This window comes from Borostomias antarcticus (assembly GCF_949987555.1).
Source record: "Borostomias antarcticus genome assembly, chromosome: 25".
NCBI lineage: Eukaryota > Metazoa > Chordata > Actinopteri > Stomiiformes > Stomiidae > Borostomias > Borostomias antarcticus.
This window is the reverse complement of record NC_140258.1, coordinates 11,997,528-12,007,527: the sequence shown is the minus strand read 5'-3', so window position 1 is coordinate 12,007,527 and position 10,000 is coordinate 11,997,528. Positions and strand designations below refer to the sequence as shown.

Genomic DNA, 10,000 nt, shown 5'->3' with positions numbered 1-10,000 from the left:
AGCACCATCCTCCCATTGTTTCATAAACCCATCTTATCCTGAACCAAGCCCAACCCAGATTACACACTCCTTCCTCCTCTGCCTTTTCTCCATCACCCTCTTCCTCCATTTCTCCTCCTCCTGTTCCCCACCCTCCCTCTTCTGTTCTCTGCCATCTATCTTCCTTCATCTTGTAGATTAAATTACACATTCATCCATTCTCTGAGATCACAAAACGAAAGGATTTCAGAACGGATGATGATAACATTTAAATGTGATTCAAGTCATCCTGGGGAGTTGCGCTGTCTGCCGTTCTAACCTTCCATATTTAGCAGGCCTGGAAAGACAGAACACATATCTTATCAGTAGGGACATTAGCGACGTCAGACTCTGAGTCTGTCTGTTATCTGTGCCTTCACAAGTCCAGAGCATTTCCTACAATGTACCAGGACGGACTGGGAAGGACAGTTCCAGAAGGAGAGGGGGAGGAGAGGGAGGGTGGGGAGAGGGGGGGGGGGGGGGGGGGAGGAGAGGGAAGGAGGGGAGTCGGGGGGGGGGGGGATGGAAGGGGGGTCTCACTGTTGGTCCAATGTGAGGACACTGGGTTTAGATGTTGCTGTGAGCCCTTGAGACTGGTTAACAAAGAATACAACCAAGCAGTGGGCAGCCATCGTTCATGGCGCCCGGGGACCAAGTCCAAGTGATCAGTCCAAGTCTTGGTCAGGGACCGGACCGAAGAGCATGTTCTTCTGCATGATTTTCGTAGTGGGTTCTTTGGGAGGAAATGCTTGCGAACAGGGGGAGAACATGCAAACTCCGCACAGACAGACCTGGAGACCTTCTTGCTCTGAGGCGACAGTACTACTGTTGCTACTGTACCACTGTGCCGCACGTGAGCGATTTTGGGATGTTTGGGACTAGCTAATAGCATAGTCCACTATGTTAGCTAATCCACTGTTAGTTAGCTAGAGTCCAGTGTGCCAGCTAATGAGCTAGTTTTCTTATTTAATTAAGCCTAATCTAATTTCCTAATAACATTCCTTAGCCTCAACCTTGCCGGCACTCTCCAGCCTTTAACCGACCGAGTCAGAACCCAAACAGACCTGAACCAGACTCTTAACGTCTTCCTATGTACAGACCTAATTAAACCCACCTTTAATGAATGGGGCCATTAGAAGAAATTAACTGGAAGCTGTCAGCTTGTTGCTGTGATTACTCTCCTGTTCGCCTTATTTACTCTGTACGGGCAGAAGGTCTCCCTCCTTCCCTCCCTCCCTCCCTCCCTTCCAAACAGTCTGTTCTGCAGGCCTATCTCCTATCTCAGCAGGATTTCCAGTCGATACAGAAGAAACAGGAAGTCAGGGTTGACTTGGAACAGCTGGGGGGTCAGGAGCCAACGCAGGGGCCAAGGCTGGTCTGGAGGACTGTGGTCAAACATTGTAAACATGCATGTGGTCCCGACCCACTGAGCAAAGACACGTCTAAAATACGTCTTTTAGATGTCTTTTTTTGTCTTTTTCGGACGTCCAAAGACATCCAATTAGGAGACAGAATGAAAGTTTTTTTAGATGTTCAGATATTGAACCTGTTCTGCACGTCCACAGACGTCTTAGAGGGGTCCAAGCCAGACGTTTGAATATTGAGGGGTCCAGCAGACGTACAAATGGGGTTCTGGACCGACGGACGTTATTAAGACATGATCTGAACGTCTCCCTGACGTTGCGTGTTTGCTGGGTATAGGCTGCCCCAATCTGATGCATCACAACGACCAGTCTATGGTAACAACTATCACATAGTTTATGTACTCTATACATATATACCCTACTGTAAGTACAGTACTGTCAACTCTGTAGTCGCATTCAGACAGACACACCACAGGGGGGCAATCTGCTTCAAAACCTTGATAAGGATTTTATTGGTAACTGAATTGCATTTCTCTTTTATACATATTTCATAAATGATACAGGATTTTACATTTTCTTTTTTTGCCAACATTACAGCATCCGATGTCAACGTAAAACAAAAGACAAAAAAAAAAGAAAGATGTAGTAGTTAATGATATCAATCCCGCAGTCTGCTTCACTCTATTCAGATATTTGAAACATCTCTTCATAAGTGCACACAAACAGGATACAAATTCAAAACATACACATCCAAAACTTCAATGTGATTGAGAGAGGGGAAAAAAGGTGAATATGGAGATTTAAAAAATACAAAAAAGGAAGAGGGGAAAAGGACGAGTGGAGAGAGGGATGAGTGGGGCGGTGGGAGAGAGTGTGAGGATGTCGGCCGACGCGCTGGCGACGTACGCCTCATCGAAGGGACATTTAGGGTCAGGGGTTAGGGATCATCTGTCAGCTCTGACAGCTCCTCGGAGGGAAGATGGGGGGATGACTCCTCCTAGGTATGAGGGGGGTGGGGGTGGGAGTGGTGAGGGGGGGAGTGGGGGTGGAGTGGGGGTGGGAGTGGGGGTGGGAGTGGTGAGGGGGGGAGTGGGGGTGGGAGTGGGGGTGGGAGTGGTGAGGGGGGGAGTGGGGGTGGAGTGGGGGTGGGAGTGGTGAGGGGGGGTGCAGGGGGTTGGCTGGGCTCTAGCCAGATTTGGCAGGGCAGATTCTATCGACATGGCAACGTGGCGGCCCGGTCCATGCCCTTTACAACTAGGAATCTCTACTAACGACGTTCTTTAAATGATCTTTGCAATATTTTTGATAAATCATCTTTTTATTTTTACATAAGTTCCCATGTAAACAGACATTCATGCAACACCCGCTTTATAATAAAGTTCCCTATATTTGATATATTTTGTAAAAAAGAAAATAAGAAATAAGAAAAAAAAAGCAACAGAAAAAGGCAATAAAAGGTGGATAGTATGACAGGAAGTAGTAAGTCTCATGAAGAGAGGGACAGGAGGTAGGAAGTGACAGACATTACATCTCCAAGGAAACCAGAACTATCCTCAGTGCGCACACGCAGTGTGTATGTGTGTGTGTGTGTGTGCGTACTCTTATCTGCAAACGTAGCTTTTTATGGACGAGAGGGATTTACAGCCATTGATTGTGTGAGTAAGGGGCAAGGACAAAATGGATTTATACTGATATTGATCGGGAGTGATTAGGAGGAAAGGATTCCTGGACATGCCCTCTCTAGGCTTTCACACACATTTTTCCTTCCTTCCTGACTCCCTCCCTCCCTCCCTCTCTCCCTCCCTCTCTCTCTCCCTCCCTCTCTCCCTCCCTCTCTCTCTCCCTCCCTCTCTCTCTCCCTCCCTCTCTCTCTCCCTCTCTCTCTCCCTCCCTCTCCCCCTCACCTCATTCTCACAAGCCTTGCTGTTCACTGAAAGAGAGCAGCAGTTATAGCTTCTATACTGAATGGACTCTATAATGTGGCCGGTCATGAGTGTATAACCCATGCTGACAGGAGAGCAGCTCTTCTGAGGAGGTCATGGCAGGTCTGCACTCATCCAGCTGGGCAGCTACATCTCCAGCAGGTCCTCACTTTGTAAACAATCTGATACCTCAGTCTACTGGACACAAATAAAGTGGTTTCCTTGGAGCACACACACTAACGTTAAATCATGTATGATGCATAGTGTACACATACGGGCACACGCGCGGGCTAGTGCACGCACGCTCACACGCACACATACTAATGACCATGTGACAGGATGTAACTGGGGAGCAGCTCTTGGACCAATGGGAGATCAGGTTGTTGGATTGTGCTTCCTGTTTCCCATGGGTGGAGCCTTGGTCAGCTGACCAGCTGACCTATCCTAACCCTACACACCCCTACTCTAACCAGACCAGCTTAGACAGGTCGACCCAATAACCATCCCCAGCATGGGAAACAAAAAAAGGGTTTAATCACCAACAAATAACTTATCTGACCAGAGTTTGAGACTGTGTTGAGCGTAGATAGCAGAGAATGATATCCAAAATAAATACAAAACTGCAAATATACTCCTTCCTACACATTCACAAGGTTCTAGTGAGGGCATCCCTAGCATGCATGCTGCCTAGCCTAGCCTAGCCTAGCCTAGCCTATCTTAGCTTATGTTAGCCTAGGCTCATTTCATTTAGCCTATCCTAGCTTAACCTAGCCAGCCCTACAGGTTCAGTGAAGGGAGGGAGCTCTGGCCTGATGGCTAATTACCCATGATGCTATCCAGTCCAGCAGAGTAGATACGACATACGTTGAAGGATATGTAGCTATAAGGCTTCATAACACAACAGTGTTAAAATAAACTATGGAGGTGATGTTCAACATTTTGAATCTTTAGGCTGATGTAAGTTTGACCTCCCTGACCTTCCCGCTCTCTCACTCATGTCTTGATTTCAGTGTCTCTCTCTCTTTCCTGACTGACCCTGGGGTCAAAAACCTCGTAGGACTTCAGGGACACCCTAGTAGGCCCAGTAGCAGAACCAGTAGATATCTATTCCCCCCAGGGACGGTATCTCTCAGGGACGGTATCTCTCAGTGTGTCTGCGGAGAAGGTTATCTAGCCAAACCCTGTTCTTTCAATGTCTCACACATTGTCACACATTGTCACACATTGTCACACACACACACACACACACACACACACACACACACACACACACACACACACACACACACACACACACACACACAAGCTTTGTCACATTACACACACACACAAGCTTTGTCACATTAACTCATATCTCAATTCGTATCATATTACATCTTTCAGAAAAGTCTTTGTATTCACATATAAGCTAATATCATATCAAGGTCACATCCTCTCTGATTGCCACTGAAAAAACCATCCCTGAAGCCCTTTTAATCCTCTCTCTCTCGACTCTAGCGCTCATGCACAGGCTGCCGCAAGGAACTGTGGGAGATGTAGTGGGGTAGCACTCTGAGCATATTAGACTAAGCCACTTCAGTCTGATGGACAAGTGTGTCTGTGTGTGAGTGATGTATGTATGCAAGTGAAGTTGGGTCAATCTGGAGAGAGAGAGAGGGGGAGAGAGAGAGAGATACATGAGAGGGGGCATCAATGAGGGTCCTACATGTCGTTATGATATTTAGGAAATGCAGAAATGTAATAACTACTGATCACCAGAGCTCCCCTCCCCACACACACACTGAAAATAAACTACCCTCTGTTCATGTCCATTGATTTTAGATATATTTATATAGATATAGACATATATTCATAACAAATATAGTATGGCTTTCAAAATAAAAAGTGCCAAAATATTTTTTGGAATAAAAGAACCCACAGTGATGTTTTAGGCGCTAATCCTCCCGGATGGGGGGCGGAGCACTACAGGATGTCAACAGGAAGAGAAATTGAGGTGAGTCACCTGACGCCCCTCCACTTCCTGCAAAGGCTGAGACAGGCTCCTGATAGGGCGACACGCCAGGCAGCTGTCCATCACAGGGAGGAGCAGGGCGGGGCAGCTGGCTCTGGCCAATGGGAGGGCTGGATCCGAGCAAAGGTCACCTGGAGGGCCTATCAGAGTCCGTGCATGCAGGGAGCTGCGGCTAGCCGCAGGAAGTCTTTGTAAACTTTAAATCATGTGTTGAAGTCCCCCAGAGCCGTGCCTCGCCCAATCAGAGGTGAGCTGTGTGTTCCAGAGCCCAGCCTCATCCAATCAGTAGACAGCTGTGTGTTCTAGAGCCCAGCCTCATCCAATCAGAGAGCTGTTTGTTGACAGAGCACTTCAGAAGCCTGGATAATATGCTGCCGTGCTGAGATTGGAGTTGGTGTTTCAGAGTATCCCAAGCATGTCTCTCTCTCAAACACACACGCACGAACACACACTCAAGACACACACACGGCTGCCTCGCTGTACTGTATGCCACCTCGGCTGTACGAAACTGCTCCTGGTGTGTCACTTCCTGTCCGGCCCTGTGGACTTCCTGCTGACGGTCTTCTAGAGTCCTGTGGCCAGTCCCACCTTCGTCATCGTTATCTATATCTTTGTCGCCATCATCATCTCCACTCTGTGAGGGATCCAGTCCTGCTGTGTTAGTCATCTGTTCTCTTGAATGGTTTAGCTCACAGTTCGGCTCCGTCACAGGAGGAACAGGAAGTCATCTCCTACCGGTGATCAAGGGATGAGGTTGTCAAGGCGAGAAAGAGAGAGAGAGGGACGGAGAAAGAGAAGAAAAGAGAGAGTGTGAGACAAAGTAATGGGGAGGGGTGAGGAGGAAGAGAGAGGAGAGTTTGAGGGAGGGGTAGAGGAGCGGAGGGGTAGGGAGTCAGTCTTCCCATCAGTCTTTGCTGGGGGTGATCTGCTGGACTGGCAGCTGCAGCTGGAGGGGGTCCCTCAAACGCTTCAGATCCAATTCCACCTGGGGCGGGGGTCAGGGGGGTCAGGGAAAGAGAGAGAGAGAGAGAGATGGGATCAGGGAGAGATATATAATGGCTGTATTACAAACGGTAGGGCTCTACCTTTCGGAGTGACGGGGCCACACCCACCGCCGCCATGTTGAAGGGCATTCCAATCCAAAATGGCCCCTCGTAGCGGTCGTTTTCAAAGTGAACAAGTGATGGTCACTTTGGTCCCACAATTGTTTGACGTCAAACCAAGACAACAAAACGTCACCATGCAGTTTACGGTCATTAATTTACTAACAAAGATGGGGGACGTTGAGGTGACCCTAATTTGGCAACCTATAGCTTAACCCTTTTAACCCTGAAAATAAAGTGACAACATTTCGAATATTAATTGGATTTTCCCTATAATACTAGAAAGCGCAATTTCTCAGCTTTCAGCAAGTGTTGGAGTGAGGAATTTTTTAGATTTGTTAGATATTTTTTTAATATTATTAAATATTTGTTAGATATTTTTGAAATCTTGCCGTAGATGTGGTCGTATTAAAAGGGTTAAAAGTTTGTGGACATTGTAGTTAAATCTGTTGGTGAAAAAAAGTTTTTTTCTGGAAATATCCTAGTTACATAGAGATAGAACTAGCTATAAGCAGGTTTGTGTGTGGTATTTATTCAGTTTGGGGAATTTACGATCTAGCAGCTAACTAGCATTAGCTCAAGTTCGCCCAAATGAACAAATTAACGATTGGATGTGCCAGAACTTTCTTCAACTAAACAAAAATAAAACTGAAGTAATTGTCTTTGGAGCCAAAGAAGAACGATTAAAAGTCAGCGCTCAGCTCCAATCAGTAATGCTAAAAACCACAAACGAAGCCAGAAATCTTGGTGTAGTCATGGACTCAGACCTGAATTTCAACAGTCACATTAAGACAATTACAAAGTCAGCCTACTATCACCTGAAGAATATATCAAGGATTAAAGGATTTATGTCTCAGCAGGATCTGGAAAAACTTGTCCATGTGTTTATCTTCAGTAGACTTGACTACTGTAACGGTGTGTTTACAGGTCTCTCTAAAAAAAATCAATCAGACAGCTGATTCAGAACGCTGCTGCTCGAGTCCTCACTAAGACCAAGAAAGTGGATCACATCACTCCAGTTCTGAGGTCTTTACACTGGCTTCCTGTCTGTCAAATAATTGACTTTAAAATACTGCTGTTGTTTTATAAAGCACTGAATGGTTTAGGGCCAAAATATATTTCTGATCTGCTGCTACGTTATGAACCATCCAGACCTCTCAGGTCGTCTGGCACAGGTCTGCTTTCTGTCCCCAGAGTTAAAACTAAACATGGAGAAGCAGCGTTCAGTTTTTATGCTCCACATATCTGGAACAAACTTCCAGAAAACTGCAGGTCTGCTGCAACTCTCAGTTCTTTTAAATCAAGACTGAAGACTTTTCTTTTTGCCACTGCTTTTTATTCAATCAAATAATTATTTATTCATACACTGCACTGTAACTTTTATTCCTGTATTTTATTTCCCCTGCATTTTGTTTTGAATGTTCTGTTGCATTTCATTTTATATGACCTTTTATGTGTTGCACTTTGTCTTGATGCTTTTAATGTCTCATGTAAAGCACTTTGAATTCCCTTGTTGCTGAAATGTGCTTTTCAAATAAACCTGCCTTGCCTTGCCCAGTTGCTAGTTAGCGACGAGACACAGAATCCCGGCTGATAAACCATCTTCATCCGTCGGCCAGGTTCCTGCCTCTCATCGCTGCCAGGGAGTCAGTGGACAGTACCAGCCTACAGTACGCTGTCTGGATATAATCCAACGGCCAATTCCCAAAAAAGAATCCCTCTACTGCATACGCTTCATACCCCGAAAAATAATAATAATGAGAAGAACAAGCTACTGACTGGCAATAATAGTCTACAGAGTGCAAGATAACAAGGCGCTCGCCTGGGTCTCAGCCCAGAAAAGTGTGAGAGTTCATGCACAACACAGAGTCTAGAGGCAACACAATCACAGGATCGCTAGCGTAGCTAGCTCACTGACTACATTTTGAGAAGCTATATTTACTTACAGTATTTAGACCCAATTGTGCTTGGCTGAGATGTGAACGGGACATCGGACGCAACATTAGAAATGATTAGCTGATGGGCTACAGCTAGGTCAAACCCAACCCTTTTAACCCTGAAAATACAGTGGCAACATTTTGAATATTAATTGGATTTTCCCTATAATACTAGAAAGCGCAGTTTCTCAGATTTCAGCAAGTGTTGGAGTGAGGAATTTTTTAGATTTGTTAGATATTTTTTTAAATATTATTAAATAGTTGTTAGATATTTTTAAAATGTTGCCGGTGACGTGGTCGTATCGAAAGGGTTAAACAGGTGATGCACAGTGACACATTGTGAAATTCTCCGATGACATCACCGCTTGGGTTTATATGAGATGATGAAGACGACATTACTTTACCACTGAAAGTTTGGATTCAGTTTAGATAGGATTCATTAACAATGTTTATCCATAGCTTTTGACAGACTGTTGACACACACGACAGCGCTGAAATATGAAGCGCGTTCCAAACCAGCGTTATTTTGAAACCCTACTCCCTATGCCCTTCAGAGTCCTCTCGACGAAGGGAAGTGACTTCATAGGGTGTAGAGCGTAGGGTTTGGAATACAGCCAAAGTGTTGCGCTGTGTTGCGTACACCAGTGTGTGTGTGAGAGAGAGAGAGTGTGTGTGCATACAGTATGACAGAGTGTGTGTGTGTGTGTGTGTGTGTGTGTGTGTGTGTGTGTGTGTGTAGTACCTCAGCGACAGCCTCCTTCAGCTGGTTGTACTTGTCAACGTCAAAGCGTGTCCTCTTCACCCCCTTGTGAAAGAACAGCAGGTACTGTCTGTCCCTGGCGTCTGGGTAGATATACTCCTGCAGGCCACAGGGAACACAAGGTCAGGACTCTCACACACACACACACACACACACACACACACCGCAGCTCACACACTGCACGCGCACACACACACTATTTTTTTTTTTCTTTTCAGCTTTTTAATGGGACAGGACAGTTGAGAGAGACAGGAAACGGGGGAGAGAGAGAGGGGAGGACATGCGGCACAGGACCCGAGCCGGGAATTGAACCCGGGTCCGCCGCGCGAAGGACTAGCCTTCATATGGTGCGTTCCTTACCCGGTGAGCTACCGGGGCGCCCCACACACATGCACTATTGCACATGAATACAGACTCTGGAACAAGGCTATATCTGCATGGCTAGAGTCAGTGGTGTGTGTGTGTGTGTGTGTGTGTGTGTGTGTGTGTGTGTGTGTGTGTGTGTGTCTTACCTGGCGTGTGAGTACAAAGTAGGCGTACATGGCCATGGCGGTGCCGTAGGTGATGAAGTAGGTGACGGGCTCCATGATGTCCCAGGAGTACTCCCACCAGGTCAGGCGTGCCAGCACCCCAAACTGGGTGGCCATGTAGGCCATGCCACCCCATAGCACCCAGGTGGTCCGGCGCTCCGCCTTCCTGCCTAGCTCCTCCTTCACCTGCACGCGCACACACACACACAGGTTAGCATATACACACAGACAGGAATTTCTCAATTAGTATTTCCTACTAAATGTCTGGTATTCTGTGACTCCCCTAATGGACACATATATCAATTCATGAGTTGAATGTCAGTCTAAAAATCCAATGAAAATCTCAATTTATATC

The 10,000-nt window shown here is 46.4% G+C and overlaps 1 protein-coding gene across 1 annotated transcript in view; it reads right to left on the bottom strand.

Moving 5' to 3' along the window:
- Window positions 1-6,030: 6,030 nt before the first annotated feature.
- The window catches only part of mcu (mitochondrial calcium uniporter), a gene marked incomplete at its 5' end in the record, with an annotated part of 47,923 nt that continues 43,953 nt past the window's right edge, over window positions 6,031-10,000 (bottom strand). Inside the window, 3 exons of the mRNA XM_084458904.1 lie at window positions 6,031-6,300; window positions 9,098-9,214; window positions 9,628-9,831. Coding sequence (XP_084315030.1) covers window positions 6,220-6,300; window positions 9,098-9,214; window positions 9,628-9,831 — 402 coding nt within the window. The 3' untranslated portion in view covers window positions 6,031-6,219. The remainder of the gene's footprint in view (window positions 6,301-9,097; window positions 9,215-9,627; window positions 9,832-10,000) is intronic.